Here is a 19,710-nt window from a genome sequence, read left to right as displayed (position 1 = left end):
TAGAATTGTATTAACCGGAAACATAATACATGTGTGAATACATAGACAAACTTAGTGTCACTAGTATGCCTCTACTTGACTAGCTCGTTAATCAAAGATGGTTATGTTTCCTGACCATGAACAAAGTGTTGTTATTTGATTAACGAGGTCACATCATTAGTTGAATGATCTGATTGACATGACCCATTCCATTAGCTTAGCACCCGATCGTTTAGTATGTTGCTATTGCTTTCTTCATGACTTATACATGTTCCTATAACTATGAGATTATGCAACTCCCGTTTACCGGAGGAACACTTTGGGTACTACCAAACGTCACAACGTAACTGGGTGATTATAAAGGAGTACTACAGGTGTCTCCAAAGGTACATGTTGGGTTGGCGTATTTCGAGATTAGGATTTGTCACTCCGATTGTCGGAGAGCTATCTCTGGGCCCTCTTGGTAATGCACATCACATAAGCCTTGCAAGCATTACAACTAATATGTTAGTTGTGAGATGATGTATTACGGAACGAGTAAAGAGACTTGCCGGTAACGAGATTGAACTAGGTATTGGATACCGACGATCGAATCTCGGGCAAGTAACATACCGATGACAAAGGGAACAATGTATGTTGTTATGCGGTCTGACCGATAAAGATCTTCGTAGAATATGTAGGAGCCAATATGGGCATCCAGGTCCCGCTATTGGTTATTGACCGGAGACGTGTCTTGGTCATGTCTACATTGTTCTCGAACCCGTAGGGTCCGCACGCTTAAGGTTACGATGATAGTTATATTATGAGTTTATGCATTTTGATGTACCAAAGGTTGTTCGGAGTCCCGGATGTGATCACGGACATGACGAGGAGTCTCGAAATGGTCGAGACGTAAAGATTGATATATTGGAAGCCTATGTTTGGATATCGGAAGTGTTCCGGGTGAAATCGGGATTTTACCGGAGTACCGGGAGGTTACCGGAACCCCCCGGGAGCTATATGGGCCTTAGTGGGCTTTAGTGGAAAGGAGAAAGGGGCAGCCCAAGGTGGCTGTGCGCCTCCCCCTTCCCCTAGTCCTATTAGGAGTAGGAGAGGTGGCCGGCCCCCTCTCTCTCTTTCCCCCCTCAAGGAATCCTATTCCAACTAGGATTGGGGGGGGGGGGGGAATCCTACTCCCAGAGGGAGTAGGACTCTCCTGGCACGCCCTCCCTTGGCCGGCCAGCCTCCCCCCCTCTAGTCCTTTATATACAGAGGCAGGGCACCCCAAAGAACACACAAGTTGATCCACGTGATCTATTCCTTAGCCGTGTGTGGCGCCCCCAGCCACCATAGTCCTCGATAATACTGTAGCGGAGTTTAGGCGAAGCCCTGCTACTGTAGTACATCAAGATCGTCACCACGCCGTCGTGCTGACGGAACTCTTCCCCAACACTTTGCTGGATCGGAGTCCGGGGATCGTCATTGAGCTGAACGTGTGCTCGAACTCGGAGGTGCCGTAGTTTCGGTGCTTGATCGGTTGGATCGTGAAGACGTACGACTACTTCCTCTACGTTGTGTCAATGCTTCCGCAGTCGGTCTGCGTGGGTACGTAGACAACACTCTCCCCTCTCGTTGCTATGCATCACCATGATCTTGCGTGTGCGTAGGAATTTTTTTGAAATTACTACGAAACCCAACAGTGGCATCCGAGCCTAGGTTATTTATGTTGATGTTATATGCACGAGTAGAACACAAGTGAGTTGTGGGCGATATAAGTCATACTGCCTACCAGCATGTCATACTTTGGTTCGGCGGCATTGTTGGACCAGACGACCCGGACCAACATTACGCGTACGCTTACGCGAGACCGGTTCCCGCGACGTGCTTTGCACATAGGTGGCTTGCGGGCGACTGTCTCTCCAACTTTAGTTGAACCAAGTGTGGCTACGCCCGGTCCTTGCGAAGGTTAAAACGGAGTCTATTTGACAAACTATCGTTGTGGTTTTGATGCGTAGGTGAGATTGGTTCTTGCTTAAGCCCGTAGCAGCCACGTAAAACTTGCAACAACAAAGTAGAGGACGTCTAACTTGTTTTTGCAGGGCATGTTGTGATGTGATATGGTCAAGGCATGATGCTGAATTTTATTGTATGAGATGATCATGTTTTGTAACCGAGTTATCGGCAACTGGCAGGAGCCATATGGTTGTTGCTTTATTGTATCCAATGCAATCGCGACGTAATGCTTTACTTTATTACTAAACGGTAGTGATAGTCGTGGAAGCATAAGATTGGCGAGACGACAACGATGCTACGATGGAGATCAAGGTGTCGCGCCGGTGACGATGGTGATCATGACGGTGCTTCGGAGATGGAGATCACAAGCACAAGATGATGATGGCCATATCATATCACTTATATTGATTGCATGTGATGTTTATCTTTTTATGAATCTTATCTTGCTTTGATTGACGGTAGCATTATAAGATGATCTCTCACTAAATTATCAAGAAGTGTTCTCCCTGAGTATGCACCGTTGCCAAAGTTCGTCGTGCCCAGACACCACGTGATGATCGGGTGTGATAAGCTCTATGTCCATCTACAACGGGTGCAAGACAGTTTTGCACACGCAGAATACTCAGGTTAAACTTGACGAGCCTAGCATATGCAGATATGGCCTCGGAACACGGAGACCGAAAGGGCGAGCGTGAATCATATAGTAGATATGATCAACATAACGATGTTCACCATTGAAAACTACTCCATCTCACGTGATGATCGGTTATGGTTTAGTTGATTTGGATCACGTGATCACTTAGAGGATTAGAGGGATGTCTATCTAAGTGGGAGTTCTTAAGTAATTTGATTAATTGAACTTAAACTTATCATGAACTTAGTACCTGATAGTATCTTGCTTGTTTATGTTGATTGTAGATAGATGGCTCGTGCTGTTGTTCTGTTGAATTTTAATGCGTTCCTTGAGAAAGCAAAGTTGAAAGATGATGGTAGCAATTATACGGACTGGGTCCGTGACTTGAGGATTATCCTCATTGCTGCTTAGAAGAATTACGTCCTGGAAGCACCGCTAGGTGCCAGGCCTGCTGCTGGAGCAACACCAGATGTTATGAACGTCTAGCAGAGCAAAGCTGATGACTACTCGATAGTTCAGTGTGCCATGCTTTACGGCTTAGAATCGGGACTTCAACAACGTTTTGAACGTCATGAAGCATATGAGATGTTCCAGGAGTTGAAGTTAATATTTCAAGCAAATGTCCGGATTGAGAGATATGAAGTCTCCAATAAGTTCTATAGCTGCAAGATGGAGGAGAACAGTTCTGTCAGTGAGCATATACTCAAAATGTCTGGGTATAATAATCACTTGATTCAATTGGGAGTTAATCTTCCGGATGATTGCGTCATTGACAGAATTCTCCAATCACTGCCACCAAGCTACAAGAGCTTCGTGATGAACTATAATATGGACGGGATGAACAAGACTATTCCCGAGCTCTTCGCAATGCTGAAAGCTGTGGAGGTAGAAATCAAGAAGGAGCATCAAGTGTTGATGGTTAACAAGACCACTAGTTTCAAGAAAAAGGGCAAAGGGAAGAAGAAGGGGAACTTCAAGAAGAACAGCAAGCAAGTTGCTGCTCAGGAGAAGAAACCCAAGTCTGGACCTAAGCCTGAAACTGAGTGCTTCTACTGCAAGCAGACTGGTCACTGGAAGCGGAACTGCCCCAAGTATTTGGCGGATAAGAAGGATGGCAAGGTGAACAAAGGTATATGTGATATACATGTTATTGATGTGTACCTTACTAGAGCTCACAGTAGCACCTGAGTATTTGATACTGGTTCTATTGCTAATATTTGCAACTCGAAACAGGGACTACGGATTAAGCGAACACTGGCAAAGGACGAGGTGACGATGCGCGTGGGAAACGGTTCCAAAGTCGATGTGATCGCGGTCGGCACGCTACCTCTACATCTACCTTCGGGATTAGTATTAGACCTAAATAATTGTTATTTGGTGCCAGCGTTGAGCATGAACATTATATCTGGATCTTGTTTAATGCAAGACGGTTATTCATTTAAATCAGAGAATAATGGTTGTTCTATTTATATGAGTAATATCTTTTATGGTCATGCACTCTTGAAGAGTGGTCTATTCTTATTGAATCTCGATAGTAGTAATACACATATTCATAATGTTGAAGCCAAAAGATGCAGAGTTGATAATGAAAGTGCAACTTATTTGTGGCACTGTCGTTTAGGTCATATCGGTGTAAAGCGCATGAAGAAACTCCATACTGATGGACTTTTGGAACCACTTGATTATGAATCACTTGGTACTTGCGAACCGTGCCTCATGGGCAAGATGACTAAAACACCGTTCTCCGGTACTATGGAGAGAGCAACAGATTTGTTGGAAATCATACATACCGATGTATGTGGTCCGATGAATATTGAGGCTCGTGGCGGATATCGTTATTTTCTCACCTTCACAGATGATTTAAGCAGATATGGGTATATCTACTTAATGAAACATAAGTCTGAAACATTTGAAAAGTTCAAAGAATTTCAGACTGAAGTTGAAAATCATCGTAACAAGAAAATAAAGTTTCTACGATCTGATCGTGGAGGAGAATATTTGAGTTACGAGTTTGGTGTACATTTGAAAAACTGTGGAATAGTTTCGCAACTCACGCCACCCGGAACACCACAGCGTAATGGTGTGTCCAAACGTCGTAATCGTACTTTACTAGATATGGTGCGATCTATGATGTCTCTTACAGATTTACCGCTATCATTTTTGGGTTATGCTTTAGAGACGGCCGCATTCATGTTAAATAGGGCACCATCAAAATCCGTTGAGACGACACCTTATGAACTATGGTTTGGCAAGAAACCAAAGTTGTCGTTTCTTAAAGTTTGGGGCTGCGATGCTTATGTGAAAAAGCTTCAACCTAATAAGCTCGAACCCAAATCGGAGAAATGTGTCTTCATAGGATACCCAAAGGAGACTGTTGGGTACACCTTCTATCACAGATCCGAAGGCAAGACATTCGTTGCTAAGAATGGATCCTTTCTAGAGAAGGAGTTTCTCTCGAAAGAAGTGAGTGGGAGGAAAGTAGAACTTGACGAGGTAACTGTACTTGCTCCCTTACTGGAAAGTAGTACATCACAGAAAACTGTTTCAGTGACACCTACACCAGTTAGTGAGGAAGCTAATGATAATGATCATGAAACTTCAGATCAAGATACTACTGAACCTCGTAGATCAACCAGAGTAAGATCCGCACCAGAGTGGTACGGTAATCCTGTTCTGGAAGTCATGCTACTAGATCATGATGAACCTACGAACTATGAAGAAGCGATGGTGAGCCCAGATTCCGCAAAGTGGCTTGAAGCCATGAAATCTGAGATGGGATCCATGTATGAGAACAAAGTATGGAGTTTGGTTGACTTGCCCGATGATCGGCAAGCAATTGAGAATAAATGGATCTTCAAGAAGAAGACTGACGCTGATGGTAATGTTACTGTCTAGAAAGCTCGACTTGTCGCGAAAGGTTTTCGACAAGTTCAAGGGGTTGACTACGATGAGACTTTCTCACCTGTAGCGATGCTTAAGTCTGTCCGAATCATGTTAGCGATTGCCGCATTTTATGATTATGAAATTTGGCAGATGGATGTCAAAACTGCATTCCTGAATGGATTTCTGGAAGAAGAGTTGTATATGATGCAACCGGAAGGTTTTGTCGATCCAAAGGGAGCTAACAAAGTGTGCAAGCTCCAGCGATCCATTTATGGACTGGTGCAAGCCTCTCGGAGTTGGAATAAACGCTTTGATAGTGTGATCAAAGCATTTGGTTTTATACAGACTTTCGGAGAAGCTTGTATTTACAAGTAAGTGAGTGGGAGCTCTGTAGCATTTCTGATATTATATGTGGATGACATATTACTAATTGGAAATGATATAGAATTTCTGGATAGCATAAAGGGATACTTGAATAAGAGTTTTTAAATGAAAGACCTCGGTGAAGCTGCTTACATATTAGGCATTAAGATCTATAGAGATAGATCAAGACGCTTAATTGGACTTTCACAAAGCACATACCTTGACAAAGTTTTGAAGAAGTTCAAAATGGATCAAGCAAAGAAAGGGTTCTTGCCTGTGTTACAAGGTGTGAAGTTGAGTAAGACTCAATGCCCGACCACTGCAGAAGATAGAGAGAAAATGAAAGATGTTCCCTATGCTTCAGCCATAGGCTCTATCATGTATGCAATGCTGTGTACCAGACCTGATGTGTGCCTTGCTATAAGTTTAACAGGGAGGTACCAAAGTAATCCATGAGTGGATCACTGGACAGCAGTCAAGAACATCCTGAAATACCTGAAAAGGACTAAGGATATGTTTCTCGTATATGGAGGTGACAAAGAGCTCACCGTAAAAGGTTACGTTGATGCAAGCTTTGACACTGATCCGGATGATTCTAAATCGCAAACCGGATACGTGTTTACATTAAACGGTGGAGCTGTCAGTTGGTGCAGTTCTAAACAAAGCGTCGTAGCGGGATCGACATGTGAAGCGGAGTACATAGCTGCTTCGGAAGCAGCGAACGAAGGAGTCTGGATGAAGGAGTTCATATCCGATCTAGGTGTCATACCTAGTGCATCGGGTCCAATGAAAATCTTTTGTGACAATACTGGTGCAATTGCCTTGGCAAAGGAATCCAGATTTCACAAAAGGACCAAGCACATCAAGAGACGCTTCAACTCCATTCGGGATCTAGTCCAGGTGGGAGACATAGAGATTTGCAAGATACATACGGATCTGAATGTTGCAGACCCGTTGACTAAGCCTCTTCCACGAGCAAAACATGATCAGCACCAATGCTCCATGGGTGTTAGAATCATTACAGTGTAATCTAGATTATTGACTCTAGTGCAAGTGGGAGACTGAAGGAAATATGCCCTAGAGGCAATAATAAAGTTATTATTTATTTCCTTATATCATGATAAATGTTTATTATTCATGCTAGAATTGTATTAACCGGAAACATAATACATGTGTGAATACATAGACAAACTTAGTGTCACTAGTATGCCTCTACTTGACTAGCTCGTTAATCAAAGATGGTTATGTTTCCTGACCATGAACAAAGTGTTGTTATTTGATTAACGAAGTCACATCATTAGTTGAATGATCTGATTGACATGACCCATTCCATTAGCTTAGCACCCGATCGTTTAGTATGTTGCTATTGCTTTCTTCATGACTTATACATGTTCCTATAACTATGAGATTATGCAACTCCCGTTTACTGGAGGAACACTTTGGGTACTACCAAACGTCACAACGTAACTGAGTGATTATAAAGGAGTACTACAGGTGTGTCCAAAGGTACATGTTGGGTTGGCGTATTTCGAGATTAGGATTTGTCACTCTGATTGTCGGAGAGGTATCTCTGGGCCCTCTCGGTAATGCACATCACATAAGCCTTGCAAGCATTACAACTAATATGTTAGTTGTGATATGATGTATTACGGAACGAGTAAAGAGACTTGCCGGTAACGAGATTGAACTAGGTATTGGATACCGACGATCGAATCTCGGGCAAGTAACATACCGATGACAAAGGGAACAACGTATGTTGTTATGCGGTCTGACCGATAAAGATCTTCGTAGAATATGTAGGAGCCAATATGGGCATCCAGGTCCCGCTATTGGTTATTGACCGGAGACGTGTCTCGGTCATGTCTACATTGTTCTCGAACCCGTAGGGTCCGCACGCTTAAGGTTACGATGACAGTTATATTATGAGTTTATGCATTTTGATGTACCAAAGGTTGTTCGGAGTCCCGGATGTGATCACGGACATGACGAGGAGTCTCGAAATGGTCGAGACGTAAAGATTGATATATTGGAAGCCTATGTTTGGATATCGGAAGTGTTCCGGGTGAAATCGGGATTTTACCGGAGTACCGGGAGGTTACGGGAACCCCCCGGGAGCTATATGGGCCTTAGTGGGCTTTAGTGGAAAGGAGAAAGGGGCAGCCCAAGGTGGCTGTGTGCCTCCCCCCCTTCCCCTAGTCCTATTAGGACTAGGAGAGGTGGCCGGCCCCCTCTCTCTCTTTCCCCCCTCAAGGAATCCTATTCCAACTAGGATTGGGGGGGAATCCTACTCCCAGAGGGAGTAGGACTCTCCTGGCGTGCCCTCCCTTGGCCGGCCAGCCTCCCCCCTCTAGTCCTTTATATACAAAGGCAGGGCACCCTAGAACACACAAGTTGATCCACGTGATCTATTCCTTAGCCGTGTGCGGCGCCCCCAGCCACCATAGTCCTCGATAATACTGTAGCGGAGTTTAGGCGAATCCCTGCTGCTGTAGTACATCAAGATCGTCACCACGCCGTCGTGCTGACGGAACTCTTCCCCGACACTTTGCTGGATCGGAGTCCGGGGATCGTCATCGAGTTGAACGTGTGCTCGAACTCGGAGGTGCCGTAGTTTCGGTGCTTGATCGGTTGGATCGTGAAGACGTACGACTACTTCCTCTACGTTGTGTCAACGCTTCCGCAGTCGGTCTGCGTGGGTACGTAGACAACACTCTCCCCTCTCGTTGCTATGCATCACCATGATCTTGCGTGTGCGTAGGAAATTTTTTGAAATTACTACGAAACCCAACAAATATATCACATCCGATCATAAATCGGAAGAGGGTCGATGGGGACGGATACCAAAACCATGGCACTATATATAACAAACAATCGTACAAGTAAGAAAACTATACAAGTAATTATCTAAATCATACAAATAAGATTTTTTTTACAAAAAGAATAAGAACAAGAGACTCACCAAGGTGGTGCCGGCGACAAGACGACGCAAGCGATCGATGAAAGTGAGGACGGGGACGGGAAGACACTAAGTAAACCACACCTACACATATGCAAACTAAAAAGTTAATTTGAGCTCAAATTGCATATAAATCAAATAAACTCCCACATAATTACTCTCAAACTAAAACCCTCAAATCACTATACTTATAGAGCATGAAACGAGCTAAACTAGCAATGAGAGATGAAAGGATGAAGTTGCTAACCTTTTAGAACCTGATAGATGGGGTGCCTCCAATCTTGACAAATTTTGGCAAAAAGGAAGGACGAGCTCGAGCTAGGGGAAGGAAACAGAGAGGAGAGAAAGGAGAAGCTTGGACTCTAGACAAAGCAACTTTATATAGGAATATCTTTAGTCCCGGTTGGTGATACAATTAGGACTAAAGTGGCTCGCAGGGGCCTCAGCCTGCCGCAACCCCTTTAGTCCCGGTTGGTATCACCAACCGGTACTAGAGGTCCCATTTGAACCAGGAGTAATCCTGGCCGTGCCCGCGTCCGCTCCTGGCCGTTGGAACCGGGACTAATGCTCGGATTAGTCCTGGACCCATACCCGGCCGGGACTAATGCTCCGGATCAAAGGTAGGTTTTCTACTAGCGAAAGTACTGATCATCTTTTTTTTAATGTGCTCTGGCCAAACTAGTCTTGCAAGTGGTGATTTGTGCTTTTGGTATTCCAAAATCCATAGCTAAGCTCAAGGATTTGGTGGGTGGGTTGATCGAGAATTTTCCCAGAGATCAGAGAGAACTTGTTCGGTGTAGAGGGGTCACCATTTGCTAGACCATTTGGAAGACTAGGAATAGTGCATGCTTTGATTGGAACTTTCCCGATGGCCATGCTTATGTGGTGTATCACATGTGCTACTATCTAAATGCTTGCAGTGTCTTGCAAAGATAAGATAGAGGCAGAACTTAGCAAGGGGTGGCTTTGATCAAGAGGGTGATTGAAGAAATTTATGCCAGAAGCCATGGTTGTAACGCTTATGTTGACCCTACGTGATCAGGTCTTTCTTCTCCCTCATTTTGGTGCCAGGTTTGTTGGGCCTTTCGCCTTTATTGTGACTAAGAAACTAGTCTGTCGTTAGTTTCCTGTGGTTCTGTTCGTTCTTTTATCTTTGTTTCTGTTGTAAAACTTTGTGGCAATTTCTTTAATGTAAATCGACGAGGAGGCTCATTGTTTCAAAAATAAAAATCTAATCAACGAAGGTGCAATTGAAAGCAAACTATTCCACTTCTTGGAACCTACGTGCAACCTCTGATTAATCACCCCTGCTTGCTCAACTAGGCACTATCAGCACCAATGTGGAAACACAAAAAATCTGACGTCAGATTTTTAGGCATGACAAATTTGACGTTTTTCATGGCAATTTATATTGGCACAATGATGGCAAATTTAGTTTGCAAGCATGGCAATTTTTCGACAAAAAGTGAACTGAGGTGGATATGCCATGCTAGCCAACTAAACTTGCCATCCTCGGAGAACATAATTTGGAATGAAAAATGTTTGATTTGCCATGATCAAAAACCCGACATCAGATTTGTAGTAGAGTTTTTTATGGATATGATCAAGATGACCATACATGTTTGCAAGTTGATGACTCTGAATAATTAAAAAAAAAGTCATTGGACACCCGCGCGCACACACACCAATCAACGGATAAGTGATGAGTACACACGACATTCTACCTTACACTTAATTGTGGCAAGTTATGATTCCAATTGTGCAACAGTACAATAATTCGCACATATTCTCGAAAGAATAGTAATCAGCCTTTGGTATGTCCTTGTCATCGCATTGAAGAGCTCAACGGCACATTCTGGATGTGATTCAAAAAGAAGATTGGCGTGTTGTTCCTTGGCAAGAAAGTTGCACACGTATAGCAATTGTTTATCAACTTTTTTTTGGGTGGGGGTGGGGGTCACTACTTATTGAGTCCCATGCGCAAGTACTACTAGTCCACTTAGTTCAAACAAATGATGAAACACGCATGAGCAATAATTGTCCACAAATTATAGTTTTACTGGTAGATAACTTGGCATGCATGCATGGACAGCTTGGAACTTGCAAGTATTTTACAAGACCCATGTAGTGGTTCAAATACTCAAAATATAGAAGTGGTTCTTGGTTCTTACTTCTTACACACACAAACAACGAGTAAAAATAAAGAAAGAGGCACGCGCCACGCAGGGTACTTCTCGTGTAGAGCATGCGGGAGCAGCACACGCATTTTATTTGGTTTCTTGGCTGATGGGCAGACAAGCTAACCAGCTGCGCTAGCAGCTCGGTAGCTCAGAGAACCCACCCCAGCATGAAGTTGTTCTCCCCTCCGGGGGCGCTGCTCCGTGGAATATTATTGGCTGCCTGATCAGGAGCCGCGAACTGATGAGGGTACCTGCGGCATAGATAATCAGTTCAGTTGCATGCATGGGAGATGGAACAGGTGGATGCAAGGTGCTCGATCGTAGGTACCCAATTTGCAGAGTGGGTTCACAGTCCATAGCAGCGGAATGATTAGGGTGCTGCTGCTGCTGCTGCTGCTGCATGTGATATGCGGCGGCGCCTTCATCCACGACGGTGCCGGCAGCCCAGGTGATCTGCTGCATGGCCCTGTAGTTGTTGCTGTTGCTGCCTTCAGCGTCGAGCTGCAGACTCGGCAACAAGTAGCAAAGCCAACAGTTAAAAAGGAATACAAATGCGAATGCAGTTAGTGTTCTGTGTGTGCAGTTCAAATAGGAATAATAACATGTGTGAACTATTTATTAACCTTGTGCTTGAGTTGCCTGTTGATGTCTCCCAGCTGACGCTCCTGCATGTAGCAAGTACATCCGGTGAATTGTATGTTGGTAAAGTTCCTCTGTATGTTACAAAAATCCACTGATTCTCGGGTGCAATAAAGATATCTACAAGAGGGTGAACGAGCAAGCTGCTGGCTCATACATAGATATGCGGTCAAAGGCTCTGCCAAATGTCTTTTTTTGCAATACGTCCCTAGATAGCTAGCTACATTGACAAAGCTACGGCAATGCAAGTCATCCTAGTAGAAGAGCGAAGCAGTAGATAACTAGCAGTAGCGCACACACACACAAACATGTATAAGTAAGGGCTCGCCCATGCTGCTATGTTGCATACCTTCCTCCGAAGTTCCTCCACCTGCTCCATCATAAGTTGTGTCTGCGAACCGATAACTTGGTAAGTATTGAATTGGTAGTTGAATGAACAAAGCAAAGAATAACCATTTATTTCCCATACTTCATTTTGACGGGAATAACAATTTTCCATCGGCCAGTAAGCTAATTAAAGCAATAAAGATGTCTTCAGTTTCTGAAGTTATGCATATATATCTACTTGTAATATTCCTTATCTTTTAAATCCATTTGGACAGATCATAGAACAATACAGCTGTGAAATTTAAATGGATTTTGACATACATATATGTGCGCATGAACATCATGTGCTTAGAATGATGTATTTCCAAGCACCACGGTACATGAAAACTTCATGCATAAACTATTGGAAATTCGGTTAGGGAAATATGCAAAAATAATGTAGCCAATCTTGCATGGTGTGCATTTGCACCAAAGGGCACCAGTTCCTTTTTATACCGTTCATGTATAATGATATCCATTATTTGTTTTGGAACATTTTTTAATTCGGCATGACTATTTCTCAGGCGACTAACATGTAGTCATTTCTAGGTCGACAATCTTGATTGGTCATTTCTAAGTCGACAATCTTGAATGTTGGTTCCTTATGTAGCAATTAATTAAGTGGTTGTAATTTATAGAAATAATGTGCAACTTATAATAGAGAAGTTCAAAAGGCAGTTGCACATTTCTAAGACCTAAAATCACACAATCTTTTTTGTCCATTGCAGACCCGTCAACTCAATGATGTGCAACCTAGCTTCTTTTTTTTTTTGCGAGAGATGTGCAACATAGCTGACTTAGAAATAACCATTTCTTAGGTGGCTACAAATTGAAGTATTTTTCAAAAAATGTATGTAAAGCCAGATTGCATGGCATGAATTACTACTCTAAAACGCTACTCATACAAGTGATTAGTAATCATGAAATATATGGCAAATATGCATGTTACCTCTTTCAGTTGAAAAGGTCCATATCATCCCTTGAGGTATGAACTAGACTAGGTAACTCCCTTCGCCTTATTAATGTTTGTAAACCGAGCACCGCTAGAAGTTTTGCAGGATGGTTTCGCCACCATATATCTAACATGTTGTATTTGCTCTAAGATAGACTATTTTAAGCTTTGGCTGTTCTGTTCTGTACAGCCTCAAAACTTCAGGGGCGATGTAAACGTTTTCTATTTCTAAAAGAAAACAGCAGGAAAGGAGATCTGCTACTAATTTATTACATTGTTTAGAGCCACTGAACCGTACCATCAGAAAAACCGAAAGTGGATTTGAATCGTCAGGTACAGTGTAGATTACTAGAACTGTTTTTTCCGACAAAACGTATATCTTTTACATCCCAATGAATAGATGAAAACGAGAGCAAGTCTAAGAGGGTAATGTAGTTCTCTAGAAAAATTATAACAAACATTTATCAGTTATATTATGTTTTAACTTTCATTAACATATATGGTAGTCATTCTGTACCCATATTCCATATTTCCTGTATGGTACGCCTCAATTGTGATCCCAGTGCCATTAATAGATCCAAGAATGACTTCATTAATTGGCAAGCCAGTTGGTGCATATAACACATGAATAAATATGTGAGTTGAATATATTTGAACCTTTCGCTGTCTGGCCAGTGACAGAGAACATTCTAGCTGTTTCTCCAGCTGCTGCAGTTCTTTCACGCTGAGCGGTCCTAGGTCCTCCCCAAGCAAGTGTCTGCTCAAAATAAGCGCACAAAGAGTATGTAATCCAAATATCTTAGTCACTTAATTTGAATCTACGCTCTGTGAATGAGATGTGAAGCTAGAGCCTAGAAGTGGACCTCTGAGTTCGCTGCAAAGCTTCGAATTTTGCCTTTAGCTTTGACATTTCCTGGTACCAGCTCTACAGAGCAGAAATATACAGCCAAATTAGTTAGATAACCAGAATATTTAACAGGTTTTAGCTACATGAAATAATGCATCACAAGATAATGTTTGTCTAGCCTCTTAAGTTTGTTTAACATGTACTATACACAAATAAATCTATGTGTCCTACTGGACTAACGTGGCATTGATACTACATAATATATGAGAGGCAAATAATGAATCCAAGAGCTTTTAGTGAGAAAAAAATGTCTGTGCACTTATTACAAAAGTCGCCTACGTACTAATGAAATTAATCCTGGAGGTTAAAAACATGCATGATTGATGAGCATAACAATCCAATGGTATTAAGGTTCAAATACGCGAGCCTTAGTTTTCAAGACATGCCATGGGGGAAAAATGATAGAACAGAAGGACATAGTAACAAGATATGGTAAGGCTATTCATTCTCAAAAGTTTCAATTCTTATATATTCTTTATAGGTGAAAATTAGTTTACCAGAACTTCATTTAAGAACATTTTTTAAATACGTACTGAACCACTGACATTTGTTCCTTGGTATATATATAACATATATACATATGTTGGTGTTATGTTGGGTTTGGGTTCTGAAATTAATTGAGTAGATAGATGGTGGACTGCATAGTGAAAATTTTAAAATATGACTAATGTTTCCAGTACATGGATTAAACTCAACAATTAAACAACTTCAGGTTTACAAGAAACTTATTATACATCATTTGTTCAAGATAAGGGACCACCATAACTCGATATTTATGTCACCACATAAATAAGACAGTATGTTATTGTTTCTCACTTCGTTAAGTGCTAGCATGAATGCATGAAAGGATGGAATTTTTTGGCACGTGTCATATATGTTATGTGTAGAAAATAGTTACAAGCCATGACCAAATAAGTAATGTCCAATGCCTCAGCCAGCTGGTGGTCTAAAAGAAAATTCTCCTTATATTATCGAGTGACCTAAACTAAGGAATATTATTATTTCTTTTTGATTTAAAATAGCAACTATCTAAGATGGTTATGAACTTCGATATCTGATATATATGACCTAGTATTACTGTATTTAAATAAAATTTTGAAAAGAGTCAGGATATAAGAAAATCATATGGTGGTACAATGACCAATTGATAGATATATATACCTGAGTTTCAGATAGTGCGCCATTGGAATCTTGAGCATTATAGCAGCAGTGTTGGTATCTTTCCAATGTTTTTGTTGTGCTGCGCAAGAAATTTAATTTACAAATAAATTTCTAGCTCTCTGGAATTTCAAACGTTGATACTTTGATAAATCTCACAAAAAGATATGCTTGGGAAATAAAACATATCGGTAGAGCATAGAGCATCTTGATTCCAATAGGTAATTAGCTAGTATTAACTACAGTAGTGTTTCGGCATAAGAAGTTTTTTTTTGTTAACTAGATATGGCTCAAGAACAATGCATGTGTACTCAGTTTTCATATGTTTTGCAAGTAGACATGTATATATTTTATTAACAAAATAGTAGTATATGTGTTATTTAGTGAGTTTGCTCGCATATGGCACTTCCCCACATGTGGCACAAAATTCCTCTATGATGCGCCGATACTCCAAGATTAGAAGATTTATTCACGATCTTCGGTCATATGATAGAAATTTCATTTTTACTATGGGAAATCAAATAAATCTTAAATCTGTGTCACATGAGAAAAATAAATGTTTTCTTAAAACAATACAGTTAACCAACATGGATTTCGTAAATGCTTAGTACTTCTCTTATTACAAAAAAAATATTTATTGTAGATTGGCTGCACACATTAAGGTACCATCGATTTTGTAAGAAAGGGGGAACATATCAGTTAACACAGAGCTTTAGAAATGAAGCCACCCTAAAATTTTTTAGGGAAAAGGTACCCTCAATTTGATGGTCTAAGCACATGATAATGAACTATAACACATTAACAAAATGAAGAAAGAAGTGGAGTGAAAGATCTACCGGGATAGATACTCAATGACATCCTAAATATCAGTTAACACACGTGCATGCCAGATCTACTGGGACTTTGGCCTTTAGGCCTATCTCTTAGATGAGTGCCATGAGTAAAGCTCAAATGCTTGGTGAAAGTAGCTTCATCTTATGATGCAATAGACAGATATCTGCTCACTTTCTTGAGAGCACACATGTTTGTAATATTTCAAACAATCTTGAGGAATACTAGTATACATACTTTCCCAAAGAACCGTTCTGCACTAAGACATACCAGCCATACCAAAAAAAAAAGAACAGAGAGTGTGATGTAACAAAAGGAAAGATCCAAAGGTGAATGCTCCTAACCAAGAACCACCGGAACAAAGAAGCAAAGAACAAATCAAAATACTAGTTACACTTGACCGTAGTCCTACATCTAGTTTGGACGATTACCACCATCTAAGAAAACTTAGTGTGGATTAATTAGTTGGCACTAGATAAAAATAAGATGCTCAGTATACGATTTGCTACCACGCTTACACAATACAAATACGCAAATGAAAATATTAGTGCCAAACATCAATCCTGCCCCAACGGAGATATAACATGGGAAAATAAACTGCTTTTTCGTAATAAATGAACTGCTTCGGTACATATAGAACAGGCAAACAGAAACTAGATCTGCCACATTAGTAGAAGAAAATTGCAATACAAAAATAACATGGGAGAGCCAGCAATTTCCAGGAGCAGTAAACTCCAAAGACCGATTAATAATTGTACCACGGTAGCACTCATCAGCATAAAATGAGGAAAGGAACAAGAAGGAAAGCAAAATGCACTGTCTTCCGACATCTTTTGACCACACTACCATAAGAGGAAACTGATGCGTGCTTGAGAATAAGATCAATTATGGGAAGGAAAGATGGTGAAGTTACTTTTGCTTGAACTTCACACGGCCAGACTGTGGATACATGAAGAGAACCTTAGAGAAAATGAACCAAGACAAGATAAGGAGACAACGAAAGGAGATTGAACAAGAAAAAGGGGAAAGGGGGGGAAGGATCTCGATTTCAGCACTGAAAATGTTGATTTAAAGATTCTCCCGATAGGCAAAATCTAAATCTCTCTTTAGACAAAAAATCATACTACAAGAATCTCAAAAAAGACATAAAATCAAATCAAAACAAAACAAAAATTTCCTTAGTGAGGAACATGGCATGAAATCGGATGGAAAGATGATGTGCAGAAGAGTGAAGAACAAGCAACCAACTCATGACACATGTATACTCAGATCGGGCCAGATCAGCTGGCGCTGCCTCAAGCCCAGGGCAAAACAAGTACCAAATCGAACGTTTACACTGCAGTATTTTAATACCCCGGATCAAAATGGAAAGAGCATACCTCCCCTTTCCCCTCGCAGCCCCCCGACTTCTCTATTGCTCCACACAAAAACAATCCCAGCTCTCTACTAGCTGAGCAATTAACTAAGGTGTTCTCTGACACACACCAGCACGGAGGATGGCCGCTCCGGAGAAGCTGGAAGAAAGAGGTAAAGGGTGTAGGGTTCGTAGATCTGCGGAAAAGATGCCTCATGCTAGTTACGGATCCACCCCTCCGGGTTATAAGAACATCGCCATGCCCCTATAGTAGCATACGTAGCAGGAATAAAATAGCTTTGCGTAGCCAAAGCGCAGGAACTACTACTACAAAGCGTAGCTCGGCTACGTGCTACAAAAACCACGAAACAGCGGCAAAAGAAAGCATCAGAAAAGAAGCAATTGTGCAAGGTGAAACAGCAGATCTGCATGCTGCAAGGCGAATCAGCCGATGATGCAAGGGAGGGGAGCGCGTTGATTTTATGTATGTGTATACCCGGCGCTGCCGAACTCGTAGAGCTTGCCGCGGCTGGAGAAGATGATAAGCGCCACCTCGGCGTCGCAGAGCACGGAGAGCTCGTAGGCCTTCTTGAGCAGGCCGTTGCGGCGCTTGGAGAAGGTGACCTGCCGGTTGATCTTGTTCTCGATGCGCTTCAGCTCGACCCTTCCCCTCCCCATGATCTCCTCCTCCTCCTCCTCCTTCCAAGCAAGCAAGAAAATCAAGCAAAGCTCTACCGATCAGCAAGCCAGCTCTGCGCTCTTCCTCCTGCGGCGGTTCTGACGCGCAACCTACTAGCGCATAGGGCTTGGGATGGGGAGCGATGGTGCCCCAGCGAGCATATAATGAGAGCCGGGAGGGGGGCGCGGGATATTAGTGGAGGCAAGGGGAAAAAGGGGAGCAATGGTGGGTACTGTTACTGTAGCTCGGTGCTGGTTTCTTGCGTCGATCTCGCTTGACACATCCCTGTCGCGCGCCCTCTCTCTCTCGACTTTAAAGGAGGGTAACTTTGGGGCGGGGCGGGGCAGTTACCACGGGTTTACCCTAACTGGAAGCACGGGCCGGAATGAGGGCGATCCAATGCTGCGTCCCCAACGCCACAAATACACACGTCGCTCTGCAGGGGCGATGGGTGCATGTGCGCATACACCAGGGAGGGGGAGCGGAGCCGCGCTATCCTACGCCGCCCCTCCTAGACTTAACCCGAACCATGTATGTCGCCACCTACTGGTCCATTTGGACCACCTCCTCGGCCGGTGGAGGATGCCCCAAAAATAAAGAGGCAGGAGCTTCCCGGCTTAAGCCATGGGGAGATGATCTGTTTCATCTAGTACAAACCCTATAAGCGGTTCGGTGCTAGCTAGCTAGAAGTACTTGTGCCTCGCGTACTCCTCCCAAAACCAAGTTCTCTAATGCTACCTAGTTCCTGGTTGCCTGCAAGAAGTTTTGTTAACCTGAGATAATTGACCCTTATGTTGCACAATCCTAAGCTCAAAAGGTATACGTACTTTTAGCACAACACAAAGTTGTGCATGTGCTCTTAGATACTGCTAGTACTTTCCAATTTAGATATCTTCTACTGCTGTCCTTTGGCTGTCTATCAAGGTCTCAATTGATTTATCTGATTCCGTCTTACAAATGGTGAATGTTGATCCAACTATGAATACGTATGACTGAGATTTGAGGAATCCGAATCGAACAAGACATAGACAATCTCACTTCTCACAATTATCATTTGAAACATTGGTGAAGTATGCGCACACGGTCATGATTGTGACTGGTAATGTAATATATATTAGTTCAAATTGATATATAGTTATGTACATCAATGTATATTAGCACACGATACGTCGCAAGAATCCTACCTGATAAGAAACATGGTGTGAAAATAAACACCTATATTATCAGCAAATGGTTTTATTCACAACCACATGTGATCGTTTTAGGTGGTCCTATCCATATTGAAGGAACCGACATTATGAGATGCTTATCCATTTATGCCGGTTCCTTCATATATATGACAAAGTCTAACATTGAAATCCATATATGTATGACAAAGTTCACAAACATCATAATATATGCATATCATGAACCACGGATTAAATTTTGCTAGGAGAAAAAAAATAAAGTATAATTTTCTTGGCTACGTTGTTACCTTTTGGAATAATGAGATGCAGCAAAGCAAATGTCTCATGCTTGATACTCCCTGCATCTCCTTTAAACGAGGGCCTCATGGCATCTCCAAGAAACAGCCCGTCACGACATCTCCAAGAAGTGGTCCTCTATCTCTATGATCAACCACTACTCGCCTTTGACGACAATTTGGCACCGACTTATGCATAAAACCCTGATTAAAATACAAAAAACCACGGGAATGGCCCAATATCCCCTATATATGAGCTCCATTTTTTGGTATTGTTTCTATCCATATTAGCCATGGGGGTAAGGGGCATCTCCCCATTTTCGTTCCCCTTGGACGAGAAGAGAGGGCAAGAGCAATAGAACAGGAGGCACATGC

At 42.2% G+C, this 19,710-nt stretch overlaps 1 protein-coding gene across 1 annotated transcript; it reads right to left on the bottom strand.

Moving 5' to 3' along the window:
- Window positions 1–10,844: 10,844 nt before the first annotated feature.
- Window positions 10,845–18,148, bottom strand: LOC125514134 (MADS-box transcription factor 6-like). The gene is made up of 8 exons (XM_048679403.2): window positions 17,691–18,148; window positions 15,013–15,091; window positions 13,808–13,869; window positions 13,602–13,701; window positions 11,976–12,017; window positions 11,611–11,652; window positions 11,316–11,488; window positions 10,845–11,238 (listed from the first exon to the last, which is right to left on the bottom strand). Exons 1-8 carry the CDS (start codon window positions 17,870–17,872, stop codon window positions 11,136–11,138), a joined length of 783 nt encoding a protein of 260 aa, XP_048535360.1. The 5' UTR covers window positions 17,873–18,148; the 3' UTR covers window positions 10,845–11,135.
- Window positions 18,149–19,710: the final 1,562 nt, after the last annotated feature.

Source organism: Triticum urartu, chromosome 6A, assembly GCF_056163025.1.
Source record: "Triticum urartu cultivar PI428250 chromosome 6A, HENAU_Tu73, whole genome shotgun sequence".
Lineage (NCBI taxonomy): Eukaryota > Viridiplantae > Streptophyta > Magnoliopsida > Poales > Poaceae > Triticum > Triticum urartu.
The sequence above is the reverse complement of the archived record's forward strand: the minus strand, read 5'-3'. Positions and strand labels throughout refer to the sequence as shown.